Raw genomic sequence first — 21,697 nt, 5'->3', positions numbered from 1 at the left:
CGGGTCCGGGAACAGCAAGCTCAAATAAGGAGCGCGGAGCAGAAGAGCCGGACCAGGAGAGACCCCCGTGCAGCGCATAGTCCCCGCACCACCGGGACTGTGATCAAGTTTAACATGCAGCATGGGTGGGGCTTCATCCGAGACCACCGCACCCCAGGCGACGTCTTCGTAACCAGGAGAGACGTTGAATCTCACCTACCGGAGGGACACAGAGGTCGTGACCTTTACATCGGGGACGAGGTCACCTTCACCCGGCACAAGTGTGCCAAAGGACCCTACGCCCTCCATGTGCATCGCCTGATGGAGGAAGAGCTGCGGTGTGAGGAGGAAGAACAAGAGGACCCGGACGGGTCTGAAGCTAAAGGTAACCATAAAGAAAGAGCAGGAGGACGCCGTCGTTAAGTACAGCAGAGTACAAGCTGTATATAGTTGCCCGTCGGGGCACAGTGAACTATTGCTAATATAGTCCCCGTTGGGACCAGCATGTGTGAACTGTTTACCCGTTTATCCCTTAAATCCCACTGACCGAGGACTGAGAGCGGTCATTCCTCCCTTATACCTGGCCGAGGACTGAGAGCGGCCATACCCCCTGTATATAGTTGCGCGTCCTAAAGCGCTCCCTACTGGTTTTACAGGAAAGCCACGAGTTTTTTCAAGAAAAGACTGTCGCACTTTACCCGGTCACACGTTGCACAGTGACCGGAGGAGGAGCCAGAGGCGACGAGAATGTTATTTATATGAAAAGTTTTCTGATATATATATGATATTTTATATGTTTTTACTATGTTGTTTATATGAAAAAAATTTGTATGTTTTGTGGTGTTTTGTTCTTACAGCCCGAGGACGTGCTGTGATTTACCAGGGGGGAATGTAGCACCCTGAGGATTCGGCTGCTACAGGGGTATTGCACCTCAACCCAGAGGTGTGATATTCCACTCCCGGGTAAGGATGGAGTGTGGAGCTGAGCTCGGTAGGCTGCATGCACCACACACATCCCATTTCCGAGGGGCAGGCCGACGGTACTCCCACTTAGAAATGTGCAGGTACGACCGAGTCTGTTCCTGGCTGGAGTGGGAGGGGGGTGGTACATCCCAAGTAGTGTAGGGGCAGATAGGGGGAGCAGCCTGGGTAAAGATAGGAGCTCATTGGGTGCTGGTCACCTGAGCTCACACATAGAGGGAGTATTTAAGGTGGGCACCATCAAAGATCAGGGTCAGTCTGTCAGAGTCAGTAAGAAGCAGAGGTCCAGATGAGCCTGCAGAGAGAGAGTGGAGCAGAGAAGGAAAGACCCAGAGAGGGAAAAAGAAAGGACTCTGAGAACCCAAATTCGATCCCCGGGTGAAGAGTCGGCAATAGGGTACCGGATCCCAAACTGGTGGGGGCAAAAGCACACCCTAGCCAGAGACCGGAGGCCGTGGGCAGCGTCTGCCACGGCCACCCACCACATCCACCCCGAAGGCAAACCACGTGGAGGGTCAGGGAACCCAAGGCCAAGGGTCTCCCAACAGAAGGCCCGAGGGAGCTGGACCTAGGTGGATCACTAGTGGGGACGGCCAGAGGAAAGGACAGAAGGAGAGCTCAGGGTCACGCTCCGGACTTGTTTGGGGGTTTGCTGAATCCAGGACCTGGTGGACGCAGCACGGCTCGGGTGGTCACTTGAAGCTGGAGTGACCGGAACATCAGCAGTGAGTAAATACCCTAAACTGCACAACCCGACTCTGTCTTCACTTAACATCTATGCTGCACCACCACAACCCCCATCCTCTGCACCTGACCCCCTGAGGCTATACCCCACCCGTTGGGGGTTATACTACCAAAAGCTGCACCAACACCATCAGCCTCAGCGGACCCTGCTGCAGCGGCGGCCATAGTGACCGCAATACAACGGGTGGCGTAGTCGACATTAAGAACTTTATAACATCTGTAGGACTGCCACATACTCTGAGCTTGACACCCTGGGCACGGACCGGGTCACAGCCACTCGGAAGACTACAACCCCCATCTGATCCGGCTCCGGGTATTCCCCTAAAGAATATGGCCCAGGGGGCGCGTCACAAACGTTCATTTTAATCAATAGATCCTGGAATAATAACAACTTCCACAATTGGATGTGTTTAAATATAATGTTCCTGTGCTGAGATAATCTTATAAATGTGCTCCGGCTGTGTACTGTGTAATGCAGGGTTCCTAAATGAAAAAAGAAGAATCCAGCACCTCCAGTCCAGGAAAAAGTTTTTTTGATTTAAAAAACAACATTTATTGAAAAATTGGTTTAAAATTAATTCATGATAAAAAGCGCTATTGTCAAAAGCATGCAACTGATGCGTTTCAAACACTGGGTTCTTAGTCCTAGTTATGTTAAATGTTGTTTTTTTAATCAAAAAAACTTTTTTCCGGATTGGAGGCACTGGATCCTTCTTTTTCCATTTGGGATTTCTATCTTGCTGCTGACACAAGCCTCACGGTCCGTGCACGGCCGGAAAAACCTTCTCAGAAGGACTGGTGAGCCGGTACACTAATTCAATTTGTTTACTTTGTAATATAGGGTTCCCCAACTCCAGTCCTCAAGACCCACCAAGTCATATTTTCAGGATTTCCTTAGTATTGCACAGATGATAATTCCATCACCTGCACAGGCAATAATTCCATCACCTGCGCAATACTAAGGAAATCCTGAAAACATGATCTGTTGGTGGGCCTTGAGGACTGGAGTTGTGGAATACTGATATAATGGGTGGGTCTGGCTGTGTAGGAACATGGTCTGATCATTACAGGACGGGATCGCAAATGATTCTTTGTTTGAAGTAAAACATTGTTTAAAAACAGGCAGGTAAATGTTTTACCTCACAGAAAGAATCCTCTGTGATCCCGTACTGTAATGTCTGTATACTCTTATACTTCCTCCCCTGCCCAGGAGATGTGGAATGATCAGACCAGGTCCCTGTACTGTCAGACACAGCCATTACACAGTACATATAGTAGTGTGGAAAATAATAGCAGTCCAATATGACTAACCAAATTAATCTCTGTTTTTGGTATAAATTATAGTACCACACGTCAAACAATTTACCAGTTGGTGCAGTAGATGTTAAGAAAACCAAAAGACTCCGCATTCATGATCTGCATTTTTTTGAGTCTGTGTATGTGAATAATTAATTGAATGGGGGTGTGTTCAACATATTAGTAGGGTGGAATTCAATTAGTGAGGTCAATCATTCTGTGAGAAAACAGGTGTGAATCAGGTGGCCCTTATTTAAAACGCACCTGTCAGCAGGATTGTGCTCCGTAAACTACATACACTGTCAGGTGGGTGACATTACACTGTTTAAAATTATACTTTTGGTTGATTAAATCCGTCCTGTGGTTCTTATGTATTCTTTACTTTCAGTTTGTAGATAATGATATGCTCATGCTCTGGGGAAGAACCGCTCTATTTGGTGTGCTGCTTACATATTCATCTGTATGCTCTTACAACAGCTCACTGTGCCTTCACTGACCTGCCTCCTATTTTAACTAGCCCCGCACTAGGTCAGTGAAGGCACAGTGAGCTGTCATAAGAGCACACAGATGAATACATAAGCAGAGCACCAGATAGAGCGCCCCCCCCATAGTACAAGCTGATTGGCGGGGGTGCCGGGTGCGGGACCCAGGCCGATCACACATTGATGCCCTATCCTAGGGATAGGGTATCAATGTGAAAGTAGTGGACAACTCCTTTAAGGTTTTATCACCAGGAGATTATAACTGCCTGGACCACAGTGCACATAAGCCTTGTTCTGACCACACCCACGCCACTGATAAGTAGCTCAATGTCAATAGACAATGTACACAAAGCTTTCTGAGCTCTGCTACATCTAAAAACTCTGATTGTGTCACAACTGCTGCATCCAGTAAACTAAGTGATACATTGTTGTAATCAGGGTCTCTTTTCCTACATTATGCTGTTCTCAGATGAGGTTGCAAAAGCTCAAAAAATTGTAGGAATTTTTTTATCAAATTATTACAACAGTGTTTCATTATAAACTGAAAATGCAAAGAAACAATGATTAAATAGTTGAAGGTAAAATTGTACATTCATTTTAAAGAGGTTGCATGAAAGACATGAGGGTGTTTTTATTTTTCATGATACAACGCCACTCTTGTAAGGCTATGTTCACACACGTTGTGTTTTTTCCTAAAGCTAAATCTGCTGCAAATCTGACAACTTTTCTCTGTCAGGAAAATAGCTGTGTCAAAAATGCAGGTTTTCCTGTGTTTTTTTTATGCGTTTTTTTCTCTGTCCTTCTGTCTGTATTTAGGCACGTACATACAGTTGTGTGAAAAAAAATCCCATTCTATTTTGCCATCAAAAACGCTGCAAAAACGCAGGTGTGTTGTTTGCTGCGTTTTTTTCATCACCCATTACTTCCTAGGGGTGAAAAAATGCTGCAAAAACGCTGAAAGAAGTGACATGCTCTATTTTCCAAAAAGGCAAGCAAGGCAAAAAAGAACGCAGCAAACAAAAAGCAACGTGTGAACAGAGAATTCTGGTTTCTCATAGACTTAAATGGTACTGCTAGACGCAGGTGAGAATTTGCATAAAAATCTGCAGCAAAATACGCAGCAAAACACAACGCGTGTGAACATAGCCTTACTGTCACTGGAGCTGCAGTTCAGCCTCATCACAATATCAGAGAGCACATACACAGGGAGGAGTGGTGCTGATTGTAAAAAAAGGACCCTTTCTTCTGCTGTGATGCAACAGTTTAAAACCTTGATGTGCCAACAAATAGTAGATTATTACTGGGAAAACAAAAAAATGTATGAGTTTATTCAATTAGTGTTTATTAGTTTAGTTCTTAAAGGGAATCTGTCAGTAGGATTTCCCACCCAAACTATGTATATGTGCATGTAACTCACAGCCAAGTCAAGCAATACATTTAGATGGCCAATCTGTTCTTCCATTACTGAGAAATCAACGTTAGAAATGATATGCAAGTAAGGTTGAAAAGCTATTGTAGATCTGAAGCGTCTGTCACTTACCCGCCCAGAACCGTCCGATCCTGCTTGCCTGACAGCTTCTATGTTGTGCGACTTCAGGCCAAGGAATTGTCTGTCAAGCAGGAGGAGGCAGAGCTGAGCAGGGAATAGAGCTGGAGTGACAGAGGCTTCAGATCTACAATAGCTAAGGCCTTATTTGAATATAAATTTAAAAACAGATTTCTCAGTAATGGAGGAGCGGACTGGTCATGTAAAGGTATTGCTGGACTTATCTGTGAAATAGTTACATGCATTTATAAACAGTGTGAAATCCTGCTGACATTCATTTAATGGACACAAACTGACTATATTTAGATTCTAATTTAAGATTGTGTATTGCTTCAAGGTTGTCATATCATTACTGTGACATGAATACACTTTTACAAAATGAAGAAGGAGCCCCTCTGTTGTTTTAAACATACCTCTTCAGCAAGTGCCCAATTGAAAGACCTTTCTTGTTCCAGGGGTGACCAGATCTTTATATTGTAGTCTATTCCAGATGATGCTAAAACTTTAACACAGAACAGATCATAAATATCATGATAAGACCAAATAATAATAATAATAATAATAATAATAAACAGACCCTGATGTCCTACATTTCTACTGCAATCATTCGGTGGTATACAATATTCCTAACACTTAAAGGGGTTTTCCCATGAACAAAAGTTAATTTTAATCAATGGCTTCGTCTGACTGTGTGCGGAACATGGTCTGATCATACCACATCTCCTGGGCAGGGGAGGAAGGGAAAGACAATACAGACATTACAGCTGGGGATCACAACTGATTCTTTTTGTGAGGTAAAATATTTCTCTGTTTTTGAACAATATTTTACCTCACAAAATTAATCCTCTGTGATTCCTGCTGTAATGTTCGGAGAAGCCAGATTGGGACCATTTGGTCATCTGGCCCCATGGAACCTCTTGGAGAGGCCAGGGTCGGACCCTCGGGTCTCTCCTGGCTTTGTACCTCCATGGACTGTCAGCTTCCTAAGCTTGCCGCTACCTTCGCTGTGTGGGGGCCCGCCAGAAGCCGGGGGGGGGGGGGGGGGCACTGGTTGAGGTAGTTGGCCCTGGAAGTCCCAAAGTTGCAGCTGTTCTATCACAGGCGGGCGGAGCGGAAGGGTGAGACTGTGTAATGCACCATCTTGGGTATTTGCTGGGGCTGTTTACTGTCCGCTTTGTGGTTCAATAAAGTATTACCACGCTGTTTACCCTCATACTGTGTTGACTGGGTGGTATTATGCCCACGGAAGGCCCCGGGTCTTCACAGGCAAGTTGGGAGAGGGGTAAAAGGAGGTGTGTGTGTGTGTGTGTGTGTGTGGGGGGGGGGGGATTGGGGGACACCCCTCAGGATGGTGACCCCATCTACCCTAAGGTAAGATGGAGCCAGAAATTTAATGCAATCACCGCGACTTCAGTCGTGGGACCGCATTAAAGATTTGTTGTAATAGTATGTACCTGGTCCATAATCCATAAGTATAAGGGCGCAGGGACGTAAGGTTACTGACAATGTCAGAAAGGGGTTAAGTGGTAATATTAATATAAAATAAAATAGTTGTAATTAATATGCAAATATTAATATTGAGCAGAATTAATTTCAGCCTGTTGGTTCGGCCCACCACAATAGCGACAGTCTCTCATGTGTCCCCTCAGGAAAATTGAAGCCAGCAGCTGAACGGTACTATTGGTCCGAACTGACAATCAAATATGAGCATCGGTGTTCCCAGCGAGCAGTAAGCTGTGAGACTGGGGAGCGGTGTACTTCTGAAATAAAATTATGGGAATATCACTTGAATAGCAAGCACTATAAATGTATGGCAAGCTATTCTCACAATATTAAACCACATAATGAATACCATCAAAATAAACCCCCCAAAAACACAGCCTGAGATGCTGTTTTTTTTTCACTCCACTTCATAAAAAAAAACAATGCAATATTTCTGTACTAGAAGCATTATGTGTACCATAATAAGTAGATAGGTGGGTTTGCCAGAGGGAAATCATGAAAAGGTAGTGGAACATGTTTAAGTTGGGTTTGCAAGGCATGACATAGCTGCAGGTATTTAAATTATTAAAGTTTGGCAATACTAGAGTGTTGATGTTTTGTATACCACACCAGTGTTTCGAACGTTAATGACTTGGACACGTTTTGAGGCCATCCACAAGTTCTTGCATTACAACGATAATGCAAGGTGTCCTGCACGAGAAGACCCCAACTTTGATTGTCTTTTCAAAGTTCAGCCGGTCATAAAGCACTTCAACAGTTTGCTGAAGTGTACGTGCCCCAAAGGGGCATCTGCATGGATGAGTCCCTAATTCATTTTAAGAGGAGGCTTGGATTCTGGCAGTACCTGCCCAGTAAGAGGGCCAGGTACGAAATTAAGCTATACAAACTTTGTGAGAGTACGTCAGGGTACACTCACAAGTTTAAAGTTTATGAAGGGAAAGACTCACAGATTGAACCCCCTGAATGCCCCTCAGTCCTGAGAGTGAGTGGGAAAATTGTGTGGGATTTGGTGCACCCACTGCTAGATTAATACCAGTGTCCCTCTCAGCGCGAGGTACCGCAGCCTCCGGTACTGTCCGCAAAAATCAGAAAGGCCTCCCAAAGGCGCTAATTGGGCAGCTGCTCAAAAGGGGTGAGAGCAGAGCCCAATGTAGCGACCATCAGCTGGTGGTCAAGTACAAAAACAAAAGGGATGTCCATCTCTTGACCACCATACATGGTGATGGCCTCACCTCCAGCACTGTACGAGGTTCCTCTATACAGGTCGTCAAACCAGATTGTGTAGTGGGGTACAAGTACAGTGCTTTGAGAAAGGCCAGGGTGTGGTACAAGAAGCTGGCCGTGCACATCGTACAGATGGCAATGTAGAATGCTTTCCTTCTATCACGATGGCCAGGCCAGACTTCTACGTCGTACCTTCAGTTCCAGGTGGTGATTATCAAGGCCCTGATATTTGGAAGTGGTGATGGAGAGGGCCCCAGTATTCCGGAACTGAAGGACCTCAAATCATACCAGGTCAGTATTTCCCGGGGGAGGTCCCTCAAGCAGGAAAAAAAAGTTAAGTAACAAAAGAGGTGCCGAGTGTGCTACCGAAGGGGGATATGCAAGGACACCAATTATCAATGTGACACCTGCCCTGACAAACCTGGCCTATGCATGAAAGAATGCTTCAGAAGGTACCACACATCCATGGACTACTAAATTCATTTCTGACTTCCACAACTGACGTATGACAACCTGATGAACACTACACAACTGACGTATGACAACCTGACGAACGCAACACAACTGACGTATGACACTACATTATAAGTTCCCATACCAGGAATCAGTAGATCAGTTCCAAAAAAGGGGGCACTTGTTGGGCATTTCCACTGTTTAGGCACATCAGGGGCTCTGCAAACGTGACATGACACCCACAGACCATTCCATCAAAGTCTGCATTCTGAAACGTAACTTCTTCCCTCCCAAGCCCTGACATGCGCCCAAACAGTAGCTTTCTCCCACACAAGGGGTATCAGAGTACTCAGGAGAAATTGCACAAAAGATTTTGAGGTCCACTTTCTCCTGTTACCTTTGGAAAATAATTTTTTCTTGGCTAAAATAATATTTTTGTGGAATTTTTTTTTTTTTTTCCACAAGTCAACGTTCTAATTTTCCGTGAAACACCTGGGGAATTAAAGTGCTCATCACACATCTAGATAAATTATTTGGGGGTCTGGCTTCCAAAAAGAGGGCACTTGTTGGGCATTTCCACTGTTAGGCACATCAGGGGCTCTGCAAATGTGACATGATGCCCACAGATCATTCCATCAAAGTCTGCATTCCAAAGCGTCACTCCTTCCCTTCCGAGCTCTGACGTACACCCAAACAGTAGTTTACTCCCACATATGGGGTATAGGCATACTCAGGAGAAATTGCACAACAACTTTTGGGGTCCAATTTCTCCTGTTACCATTAAGGGGTCACTTGTGGGGGGGGGGGGTCCACTGTTTAGGCACATCAGGGGCTCTCCAAATGCGACATCACGTCCGCTCTCAATTCCAGCGAGTTTTGCGTTGAAAATTTCAAATGGTGCTCCTTCCCTTCTGAGCCCTGCCAAGGGCCCAAACAATGGCTTTCCCCCACATAGCAGAGCACTGAGGAGAAATTGGACCCCAAAAGTTGTTGTACAATTTCTCCTGTTACCCCTGCGAAAATAAAAAATTGCGGCTAAAAGATCATTTTTGTGGAAAAAAAGTGATTTTTTTTCACAGCTCTACGTTATAAATTTGGGGGTTCAAAGTAGTCAACATACATCTAAAATAAGTTTCTTAAGTGGTCTAGTTTCCAAAATGGGGTGACTTGTGGGGGGTTTCCACTTTTTAGGCACATCAGGGGCTCTCCAAACGCAACATGGCGCCCGCTCTCAATTCAAGCAAGTTTTGTGTTGAAAACGGCAAACGGTGCTCCTTCCCTTCCGAGCCCTGCCGTGCGCCCAAACAATGGCTTTCCCCTACATATGGGGGGGGGGTATCAGCATACTCAGGAGAAATTGTACAACAACTTTTGGGGTCCAATTTCTCCTGTTACCTTTGAGAAAATAAAAAAAAAATGAGGGACTAAAGTAAAATTTTAGTGAAAATAAGTTAAAAGTTCATTTTTTCCTTTCACATTCGATTAATTGCTGTGAAGCACGTGAAGGATTAATTAACTTTTTGAATGTGGTTTTGAGCACCTTGAGGGGTGAAGTTTTTAGAATGGTGTCACTTTTGGGTATTTTCTGTCATATAGACTCCTCAAAGTGACTTCAAATGTGGTGTGGTCCCTAAAAAAAAAATGGTTTTGTAAATTTTGTTGTAAAAATGAGAAATCACTGGTCAACGTTTAATCCTTATAACTTCCTAACAAAAAAAATTGCTTTTGTTAAGTAGACACGTGGGAAATGTTATTTAACTATTTTGTGTGACATATCTCTCTGATTTAAGGGCATAAAAATTAAAATTTTGAAAATTGCGAAATTTTCTAAATTTTCCGATTTTTTTCACAAATAAAGGCAAGTCATATCGAATAAATTTTACCACAATCATGAAGTATAATCGGTCACGAAAAAAAGGGATCCGCTGAAGAGTTCCAGAGTTATTACCTCTTAAAGGGACAGTTTTCAGAATTGAAAAAATTGGCCTGGCCATTAACGTGCAAACCACCTTTGGGTTAAAGGGGTTAATAATGCAGAATTAAGTATACCGACATCCCCCTTATACTGTAGAAGCCCAAAAACAGACCCCCCTAAATACAGTATGAGACAGCCCCCCTACATACAGTATGAGACCCCACATAACACCTCTATATTCAGGGTGAGCATCACATAGCCCCCTATATAGAGTATGAGGCCCCATATAACCGCCTATATACAGTATGAGCCCCAACATAGCCACGCTATATACAGTGTGAGCCCCCACATGGCCTCCTATGTACAATATGAGCCCCCACATAGCCCCCCTATTTACAGTAGGAGTCCCCACACAACCCCTATATACAGTGCGAGCCCCAGCATAGCCACTCAATATACAGTGTTGGCCCCCACAGCCTCATATATACAATATCAGCCCCTATATAGAATATAAGCCCAATATAAGCCCCCCACATAGCACCTCTATACACAAAAGGTAAGTCTCCACATAGCCCCCTATTTATAGTATGAGACCCCCAAATAACCCCCTATATACAGCATGAGCCCACGCATAACCACCTATATTCAGTATGAGACCACACATAGCCTCCCATATACATGCAAACATCCCATACACATATGAAAAAAAACCAAACCAACATATACTCACCTCACTTCTGTTCCACCGCCACTCTGCTCCTCTCTCCAGTGCACTGACTCTCCATACAAAAGGTGAGATGTAATGACATCATCGTGTCGGCTGTCTCACAAGCTGATTGGTGCTAGAAAGAGTCAGCAGGCCCACAGGCCCGCCCCGAAGCACATGTATGTTCCTCATCATAGAGACAGCCAGACACAGAGACAGATAGGGGCGGGCCTGTGGGCAGGTCTTTTCTTGTTGATCTGGCCTAGAGCACCAAGGAAAGACCCTGCCTACATTCCCGTCTCGGAGCACCGGCATATCATTAACTCAAAACTGCAAACACTGATTACACAAGACCCACAAGACATATTTCTTCACCTCAGGTATCATATTAATTAGTTTTAGCAGCCTCAACATGACACTGCCTGTAGTTTACTTAGCAAAATCCTGCTGACAGGTTCATTTTAAGAGATTGAGGCCAGCTTCAGTAAAAAACATACAAGCTCAATAGAGAGAAAAAAAAAACAAAAAACTTGTAAGCACTGCACATATTAGGCCACAAGTGACCAGTAACCTAGACAAGAAGCAGTAAACAATAAAAACAGTAAAATGCATATACTAGGGCACAGTGCAAACTTTTAGGAAATAAAAGTTGCTTGGTTTTACAAGCACTTTCCAATTATACCCATCATTGAAAATGGACACCAGGCTGCTAATGTCACCAGGCAACGATGACACTTGCATACTTCTTGGACTAGCTTAAAATGTATAAATAAAAAAAGAAAAGAGGGTGAAAACAGCTAATCAGATTAGCAGCTTGTGTTTTAGAGGGCCTGGAATAATAGTGAAGGGTAGATACAGTGGGGGAAATAAGTATTTGATCCCTTGCTGTTTTTGTAAGTTTGCCCACTGACAAAGACATGAACAGTCTATAAGGATAGGTTAATTTTAATATTGAGAGACAGAATATCCTCCCCTAAAAAATCAAGAAAATCACATTGTATAAATTAGATACATTTATTTGCATTTTGCAGTGAGAAATAAGCATTTGATCCCTCTGACAAACACCACTTAATACTTGGTGGCAAAACCCTTGTTGGCAAGCACAGCAGTCAGACGTTTTTTGTAGTTGATGATAAGGTTTACGCACATGTCAGGAGGAATTTTGGTCCACTCCTCTTTGCAGATCATCTCTAAATCATTCAGATTTTGAGTCTGTTGCTTGGCAACACAGAGCTTCAACAACCACCACAAGTTTTCTATGGCATTAAGGTCTGGAGACTGGCTAGGCCACTCCATGACCTTACTGTGCTTCTTTTTGAGCCACTCCTTTGTTGCCTTGGCACCAGAACCCTTTGTTGCCAGGACCCATCTTCAATGCGCTTACTTATTTCCCCGAAACACGTAGGCTATGCTTATGATCATTACTGAATAAAGGAATGACATTTTGTACACCAGGTGCTAGAATTTTATCAACCTTTTAGATTTACTAGCTTAAAATGTAAATGAACATCCTTTCTAATTCTCTTAGGAATAAAGATAATGTTAGATGAGTGAGAGGGGCCAAGACAACAATTGTGGACAACCTCCTTTTTTTTATAACACTAAACTTCACATCTATCTATACCATTCCATAATCTCTATAGATTTGAATACTAGAGTAAATTTAAAGGGGTTGTCCGGTCTGATAAGTCTGCAGCAGGGCTGTGGAGTCGGTAAGCCAAACCTCTGACTCCTCAATTTCCATTACACCGATTCAAACTCTATGACTCCGAGTCCCTCATACATGGCTCATGTTTAAGTGATAAATTTACTGTAGCACTGATTCATCTCAGCTAAAAGTCTAGACCCTTAGATCAGGAATAGGACAGACATTTATAAGACATTTCATAACTTTCCCAAATTCTTATGAAAAAATATTCCCCACAAACTGCATTGAACTACTGTACCCAATTTATTACATATTTTAGGAGTCGGAGTCGGTTCATTTTATACCGACTCAGATTACGACTCCACAGCCCTGGTCTGCAGTCACTCTGTGTAACTGCAGACTTATGAATCCCCCCAGCACAGGCACTGTGCGCTGTGGTGATTCGAAGTATGTATAACTTATACATACCCCCGGCCATTCAGCGCCGCCTCGCTCCATTCACCCCATCTAGTGACGCAGGCGGCCAGTGGGTGCGTCCGACTAGAAGGTGCGGCCTCGCTCAATACAAGTGTACAGAGAGTGAGGCCACATCCACTGGCCGGGGGTATTTATAACACATACATACCCTCTGTTACCGGGTCTCATACCGGCGAATCCCGGGTATGAGACCTGACTTATCACTTTTGACTGGACAACCCTTTTAAGGTTGCTGTATCATCAGTTTTAAGTATATGTCTTTTCCCCTTTCCAGTCATTAAAGTAGTATCTTGATATTTATATTTCAGCTGATGCTACAAATTTTCTTTGAGCCGAATCAAACTCAAAATTTTCAAAACACTTGTGAGCTGAAGGTTTAATAAATCGCTCGTACATGCACACATTAGGCTTAAAGTGAACTGTCAAGTGAAAAGTGCAGTCCAATCTGCAGGCATTGTTAAAGAGCAAAAGAAGAGGAGTATATTAATATATAGTTGAGTGGGAAAATAATTAATATAATTTGTTTTATTTATTTTAATATCTGCTCATTCTGTGGTTTTCTTTTTTTCAATCAAATAATTTTTATTGAGACTTAAAAAAAAAAATAACAACATTAACACCAGGAGCTGGAACATTGTACACACAAAGATGTTCCAAAAGATGGGGGTTACAAATAACCACATCCAAGGAGGTAGCAAACCTCTCTCCAATATCAATCAGCAAAACAATATAAACAGTATATTATTTAGCTCCCGAAAACCTCTCTAAATTTAATGACTCAGTATTTGTATTCAATTTAGCGTAGAACACAAGAATGTGATCCAGCCTTATATTGAAAGCGAAAAAAAAATATTATGTACCCCAAAATGTTACCAATAAAAAATCTAACGTATCCCACATAAAACCAGGTCCGTCATCTGTCACTGGAAATATAGGGTTTGCCACATTACTGGTAGAACAAAGACTCTGGAAAAGCGATGGCTCCCGCCCCCTCAAAATCCAGTGAATTCTGCGCACAAAAAATTCCAGTTGCCCCCTCCTCCTGAGCCCCACTGTGTCTAAACCACAGTAAGTGGCCACATGTTTGGAATTATTGTAGCAGGACGAGAGCACTTAATTTACAGGGTGCGTGTCTTCAGAAGCACAAGCTGGCCACAATGTTTGGGGGCGCAATACTGTATAAGGGCACAATGTATGGGCACTAAACTGGCATCTTTGCAATTCTCCAGAACAAAAGCCTGGCGTGGATGTTACAAAATAGTCACTGCAGCAGTAGATTAATTCATTGAAAGGTGCAATTTCTAAAATGGGGTTACTTTTGGAGTTTTTGTGCTGTTCTGGCACCGTTGAGGCTCCGGAAATGTCACCCGCAAACTATTCTACCAAAATCTGTGCTCCAAAAGCCGAATAGCGCTCCTTCCTTCTCAGCCCTGATGTGTGGCCTAACAGTAGTTTCCAACAACATAGAGGGCATTGCTGCGTTAGGGAGAAATTGCGCAATAAATTGTGGGGTCCAGTTTCACCTATTAACCCTTATGAACTTGACAACTTTGCAGCAAATACAAAAATTACATTTTTAAAACTAAAATGTTAGATTTTCACGTCTCAATGTTATAAAATTCTGTGAGGCTCCTATGGGTTCAAAATATTCACTATAAACCCTAGATAAATTTGGTCAAGTTTCCAATATGGGGTCACTTGTGGGGTTTCTGCTGATCTGGCACCACAGGGGCTTGGCTTATGGACCCACAATCTATTCAAATGTGGTTTGTGTTATAAAAGCCAAGTCGCACTCTTTCCCATCCAATCCATGATGTGTGCTCACACAGTAGTGTACAACCACATATTGTATTTGTGCATAGCAAATTATGAGGTCCATTTTCTCCTATTAATTCTAGTGTAAATTATAAATTTGATTCTAAATCAGTATTTTCATGGAAAAAATTATTTTATTTTTTCACATCTAAATGTTGGTAAATTTTGTAAATCACCATTAAGTTAAAAAAAAATGTTTAGTACACCACTAGATGAATTCCTTGAGGGGTCTAGTTTCTAAAATGGGGTCACTTGTGGGGGGTTTCTGCTGTTTTGGCACCTCAAGGGGTCCGCTAATAGAGCCCACAATCTGTCCAAAGCAGTGCTCTCTCCCATCCAATCCCTGCCGTATGCTCAAACAGTAGCGTACAACCACATATGGGGTACTGGCACGTTAGGTAAAAATGCATAACAAATTATGGGGTTCATTTCTCCTATTACCCCTCATGTTAATTATACATTTGGTGCTAAAATAGTATTTTATTGGAAAAAATTTACTTGTTTCCAAAATGAGGTCACTTGTGTTGGGTTTCTGCTATTTGCTACCTTAGGAGCCCTACAAATGCAACATGGCGCCCACAATCTATTTCAGCCAAATTTGGGTTATAAAATTCAAATGGTGCTCTTTCCCATCTGAGCACTGCTGTTTGTCCAAATAAAGGTTTCTGACCAAATGTGGGGTATCAGGGCGCTCAGAAGAAAATGGATTACAAATTGTGGGGTCCATTTTCTCATTCTATTCCTTGTAAAAGTGAAAAAATTGGGGCTAAAGCAACATTTTTGAGGAAAATTTATAATTTATGTATTTTTTCATTCTACTTTGCATTAATTCCTGTGTAGCACCTGAAGGGTTAAAAAGTTTCCCGACAACAGTTATTAAATATTTGAGGGGTGCGATTTTTAAAATGGTATAATTTTTGGGGAGTTTCCAATATATAGGCCCCTCAAAATCCATTCAAATCTGAACAGGTTGCTAAAGAAACAGGTTTTGTAAGTTTCTTGGAAAAATGAAAAATTGCTATTAAAATTTTAACTCTAACATACTAACAAAATAAAATAACGTTTAAAAAAAATGATGCAGATATATACATATGGGTAATGCTATTTATTAATTATGTTGCACAGCATGACTAAATGGTTTAACCCCTTAGTGACTGATACAATTTTCACCTTAATGACCAGACCAAATTTTTGAAATCTGACCAGTGTCACTTTATGTGGTAATAACTCTGGAACGCTTCAATGGATCCCACTTATCCTGAGAATGTTTTTTCGTGACATTTTGTACTTCATGGTAGTGGTAAAATTTCTTCAATATCACTTGCGTTTATTTGTGAAATTTTGTTTGAAAATTTAGTGATGGTCAAACTTTGAATTTTTCTGCCCTTAAACCAGAGAGTTATGTCAGACAAAATACTCAATAAACAACATTTCCCACATGTCTACTTTACATCAGCACAATTTTGTAAACTTTTTTTTTTTTTTTGGTAGAAAGGTTCAAAGTTGACCAGCGATTTCTCATTTTTCTAACAAAATTTACAAAACCATTTTTTAGGGACATCACATTTGAACTGACTTTGGGGGGTCTATATGACAGAAAATACCCAAAAGTGACACCATTCTAAAAACTGCACCCCTCAAGGTACTCAAAACCACATTCAAGAAGTTTATTAACCCTTCAGGTGCTACACAGAAATTAATAAAAAGTGGAATGGAAAAAGATTAATTAAAATTTACCTCTAAAATCTTGCTTTAGCTCCAAATTTCTTACTTTTGTAAGAGGCAACACCAAAAAGTGGACCCCACAGTTATCCACTTTATAATGAGTGCGGCTATACCTCATATGTAGTCAAAAAGTTCTGTTTGCATAAACGGCACGAGCAATATTTAAATTTTGAACACAAATTTGGCTGAAAAATGGTGGGAACTACGTCTCTTTTCACAAAAATTTTACTTTAAACCCAATTCTTTTATATTCGAAAGTGTAACAGGAAAAAATGAACACCAAAATTTGCTGTGCAATTTCTCTTCAGCATGCAAAAAATCCATATGTAGGGGAAAACCACTGTTTGGGCGCACGGAAGGGCTTGGAAGGGAAGGAGTGGCATTTGACTTTTTGAATGCAAAATTTGCTGGAATAATTAGGGGCTCTCCAAATACGACATTGCGTTCGCTATGGTGCTGTGACCGAGTCACTGGTATGATATATGAGGGGAGGTATGTGTCGCACAGGTTGCTAGCCTGTGTGAACTGAAACCAATGACAGTGATGTGAGGGACATCATTCACCATACTTCCACCTCAGGGTGTGGCTGAGCATCGTTTATATGTTCAGCCCTGTTTTTTTTTTTTCTGTGTTGTGTTTGGAGAGGCAAGGTCTCTAGACTGGACAGCCATAGCTCAGGAGGGAGCTGAAGGCTGGACATAACCTGTGTGTGCCACCCGCACACACATATGGACTGTGCTTTAGTTTATCTTTTGTTTTGTTGTTTAGCCAAGTAAGGCTGTATTTATTTTGCTGGAGTGCAGAGCTTTATGCTGTTAATAAAGCCTGCAAGGAAAACTCGAGTTCTTGAGTCTACCGGAAGTGGCTGAGCGAGTCGTCCTACCACAGTCCCTAAACAGCAGAAACCCCACACAACTGACCCCATTTTGGAAACTACACCCCTCAAGGATTTTATCCACGGGTATAGTGAGCATTTTGAACCCACAAGTATGACACAGAATTTTATAACATTAGGTGGTCATATTGAAAAAGTAAATTTTTTTTCACAAAAATCAAAATCTTTATTTAGCCTCAAATTTCTCACTTTGCAAAAGATAACACCAAAACGTGCATCCCGCAGTTTGTTAACCAATTTATTACGAGCGTGGCGATGCCCCATATGTAATCAAAAAGTTCTGTTTGGACAAACTGCAGGGCTCGGAAAGGAAGGAGCAATATTTGATTTTTGGAACACAAATTTGGCTTTATTTGGAATAGATTGGCATATTTGCAGAGCTTGTGTGGTCCAAGAGCAACATAAATCCCCCGTAAATGTCTTTTTTGTAAATTATACCCTGTAATGTATTTATCTAGGTAGGTAGTGAGTAGTTTGATACCACAATTTTTTATGCAGTTAATGCAACACAAGTTTGAATATTTACAATAATAGCGATCACGTGACAAGGGATCGTAAAAAACGGCTCTGATCAGGTTCTCCAGGTGCTCCGCCTCTCCCGGTAGCATAGACCCTAGAGATTTTCTGACGCTGGGTGGGCATCTGAGGAAAAAAACCGGCACTGAGGAATAAGGCCCCTTAACTGCTACCGTCAAAAGGTGTATCGGCGATCATTAATGGGTTAAGGATATAAAAATTGAACGTTTTAAAATTGAATTTTTAACACAATTTTGGCCAAAATTCCGACATTTTCACAAATAAGCGCAAAACATATAGACCTAAATTTACAACCAACAAAGTACAGTGTGTCATGAAAAAAACAGGCTCAAAATTACTGGGTTACGTTAAAGTGTTCCAGAGTTATTGCCACATGAAGTGTCACTGGTCAGATTTTAAAAATTTGGCCTCGTTATTAAGGTTAAAATTGTCTCTGTCACTAAGGGGTTAAAATGGCATATTGGAGCTAAATAAGGCACTCTCAAATACGTCAAATGTTCTCTCAGATAATAATACTCTTGATGGCATACCAGGAGTATCCAACCAGGGGCCCCAAATGCTTTCAAATTTACTCATTGTATTACACTTTTTATATACACCTTTTTCCATCCGGATGATACACTGCTCAAAAAAATAAAGGGAACACTCAAATAACACATCCTAGATCTGAATGAATGAAATATTCTCATTGAATACTTTATTCTGTACAAAGTTGAATGTGCTGACAACAAAATCACACAAAAATCAACAATCACCGTAGCAGAGTGGTAACCATGATAAACAACGGGTTACTAAGTGCGCGTGTGCCCCTAGTAACCCGATGTTTATCATGGTTACCAGCCTGATCGCTGCTCCCGCTGGTCACACACAGCGATGTGTGCTGACCAGCGGGAGAGCAACGACCAAAAAATGGTCCAGGACATTTAGCAGCGATCAGCGACCTCACAGCAGGGGCCTGATCGCTGCAAAGTGTCACACATAGCGACATCGCTGGTGAGGTCGCTGTTGCGTCACCAAAACAGTGACTCAGCAGCGATCTCGCTAGCGATCTCGCTATGTGAGACGGGGGCTTAAGGCACAATTAGCTGGGGGAGGGAGGGGTGAGCTCTTCTGCCGATTCAGGGGGCTGAACGCTGTGCAGGAGAAAGAGAAGATTCATTTCTATTTGGACTGAGAGCTAGAAATGAATCATCATCCGAAGGAGCATATGCTGTGACTGCCAATATACCAGCAAGAGATATAAAAAGCTGTGGGCCAACCAAAAGTTGGGGGACAGTGGGTATCACCTGGAACAGGGCAGTGGAACTACTGATCCCAGGTTGGAAACTCAAGGACTAAGAGAATTGCCTGTTGGACATTTACATGGATTTGCTGTTCACCGTGGTCGGAAGGAATAAAACTAATTGCATCGATAACTTGCCTAGGTGATTATTAAAATCCACAACCGAACATCCTTACACCTTGATACGGAGCGATATGATAGCGAATAGCAAGAATACATCAAGTAAGGAATTTGCAGAGTACACAATCTGTTTCTGACGTGCTAATTGGGTTCTTTGTTTTTGCACCTCTGTAGAAAGGTCAGGGAAGATGGCCATGCCACCGTTGCATTTTCAATAGACAGATTGGGACAGTCCCATGCTCTGCTAAGAATTCTCTCTCTGTCTTTGTAGTGCAACAATTTCAGAAATAATGGTCGTGGAGGAGCCCCTGGTTGGGGAGGTCTAAAAGGCTCTCTGTGAGCCAATTCTGCAGCAAATAAAGGGGACAATGTCTATTGCCCAAAAGCTGAAATGAGCCAGGCTTTCAGAAATTCAGCCGGATTTTTACCATCAGCTCTCTCTATAATCCGTAGGTTGTTTCTACAGAGTCTGTTTTCCAAGTCATCCGTTTTATTAAACTTGGCATTGATATTGTGCTAATACATTTTCATGTCACTTTGCATGGGTGATATTTAATCATCAATATTGCTGATCCTTCCCTGTTTTTCTTAGATTTTTTTCAAATGCCCTTACAATGTCTTTCCTTATAGATGACATATCCACTTTCAAAGCACTTATGTGAGGGGCAAGACTGGCCAGAGCGCTATTAGATAGATTAACAGAAGACAGAACATTGTAGTAGAAGCCGGGGAGTACAAGTTTTACCCACTTTATGTTGGTCCAGGCTGGTAGATCAGGATCATAAGTGGGAGTGTTTCTGATCACATCAACCATCAAGCCATGCCCCCATTCTGTGATTTTTAGTCAAGTAAGTGGTCCCATCATTTGTATAAGTGTGCATACAGAAATAGCTGTCAGTTACTGAAAAAGCAGGGATTTCAATTAATAAAACAAAGAGAGCATACAGCATGTAGTCAGAGTACTGGGAGTTAAAACCTAGATATAAATCCAACTTGTGAAACAAACATTTGGAATACAGCACAGGAAAATGCAATGACAGGAAAAGAAAGACATGGGTGAATGTGGGTTAGCCAAATTTATTGTGTAGAATTGCGCCCTCTGGATTCTGTATGCAATAATTATATTCCATAACACTTTTCCAAGGTTGTCATATTTCATAATACCAAAAAATAAGTACAATTATGGTTTCCAGATAGTAATTTAGAAGAAGGGAACATTAAAAAAAAGTAGGAACAATATTTTTGCCTTTCCATAGTTATTAATGTTACTTACTTGGGTCGTAGGGGTGTGGTTGAAGACAGTTTACCACATGGTTGTCTGCTTCTAAGAGCATTAGATGTTCAGTTGTGTGTCGATCCCAGATGAAGATGTGACCACAGTCAGAACCACTTATGACAAAGTTCTTGCCCCAAAAACTAGCCTCCTTGATCTGTAATTAAAACAGAAAAGACATATTTTTTATAGAAGACTAGCAAAAAAAATGGATTGCCATTATATTTCGGGAATGTGGTTGAAGAGAACCAGTCAGCAGATTCATGCCACCAAGTTTGGATGCTGGACCCGGTCTCTGATTCATGCTGCCTGCTCCAGTTCTAATAAGTGCAGGAGTTCATGTAACCAGATGCCGCGATCTACTGGCCCCTATGTCGCAGTATCCCCATGACAGTACCCCTCTCCTAAGAGGGAAATCTGGAACCTCAGAGCCAGGTTTATCTGGATGTGAAGCGTGAAAAGACAAGACCAACCTGATCGCATAAACGTCAGACGCTGGTACCCACATTCTCTCTTATAGGTGCCGATGAACCTGGGTCCCAGTTTCCAAGAAGGAACCTTCAACCTAATGTTCTTTAAGGACAACCACACCAAATCACCAACACACAGGTAAGGACCCACCAAAAGTCTCCTATCTACATATTCCCAAACATCCTGGTGCACCCTAGACCACCAAGAATTTTATGATCGGTGATTACCATGACCGGATGAACTGCCCCTTCTAAAAAATGACACCACTCCTCAAATGCCCACTTCATTTCCAAGAGTTCCCTATTAACAATGTCATAGTTTCTCTCCGCAGACAACAGTTTATTGAAGTATGCAAAGGGACGCCATTTACTTGTAGACGAACCCTGCGACAATACAGCCCCCACCTCTGATGCGTCAACCTCTACAATGAATGGCTGAGTGACGTCAGGCTGTACAATAATCGGCGCAAAAGCAAAACATCTCTTTAAAGCAGCAAATGCCTCACTGGCTGGACCATTCAGAAAAGTCCTTTCCTGTTCTGGTCATAACAGTCAGTGGTTTGGCCACTACCGAAAAGTTCTTGATGAACTTACGGTAAGAACTGGAGAAACCTAAAGACCTTCGT

The 21,697-nt window shown here is 42.2% G+C and overlaps 1 protein-coding gene across 4 annotated transcripts in view; it reads right to left on the bottom strand.

Moving 5' to 3' along the window:
• The window catches only part of DCAF6 (DDB1 and CUL4 associated factor 6), a 287,738-nt gene that overhangs the window by 20,169 nt on the left and 245,872 nt on the right, over positions 1–21,697 (bottom strand). For all 4 annotated transcript variants that reach the window (XM_073666525.1, XM_073666526.1, XM_073666527.1 and 1 more), the window contains 2 exons: positions 20,602–20,758; positions 5,442–5,530 (listed from right to left, as the gene is read on the bottom strand). In XM_073666525.1, the coding sequence (XP_073522626.1) occupies positions 5,442–5,530; positions 20,602–20,758 (246 nt within the window). The remainder of the gene's footprint in view (positions 1–5,441; positions 5,531–20,601; positions 20,759–21,697) is intronic.

Source organism: Phyllobates terribilis, unplaced genomic scaffold (genome assembly GCF_046119375.1).
Source record: "Phyllobates terribilis strain yellow unplaced genomic scaffold, ASM4611937v1 Scaffold_2__4_contigs__length_985480577, whole genome shotgun sequence".
NCBI lineage: Eukaryota > Metazoa > Chordata > Amphibia > Anura > Dendrobatidae > Phyllobates > Phyllobates terribilis.
The sequence above is the reverse complement of the archived record's forward strand: the minus strand, read 5'-3'. Positions and strand labels throughout refer to the sequence as shown.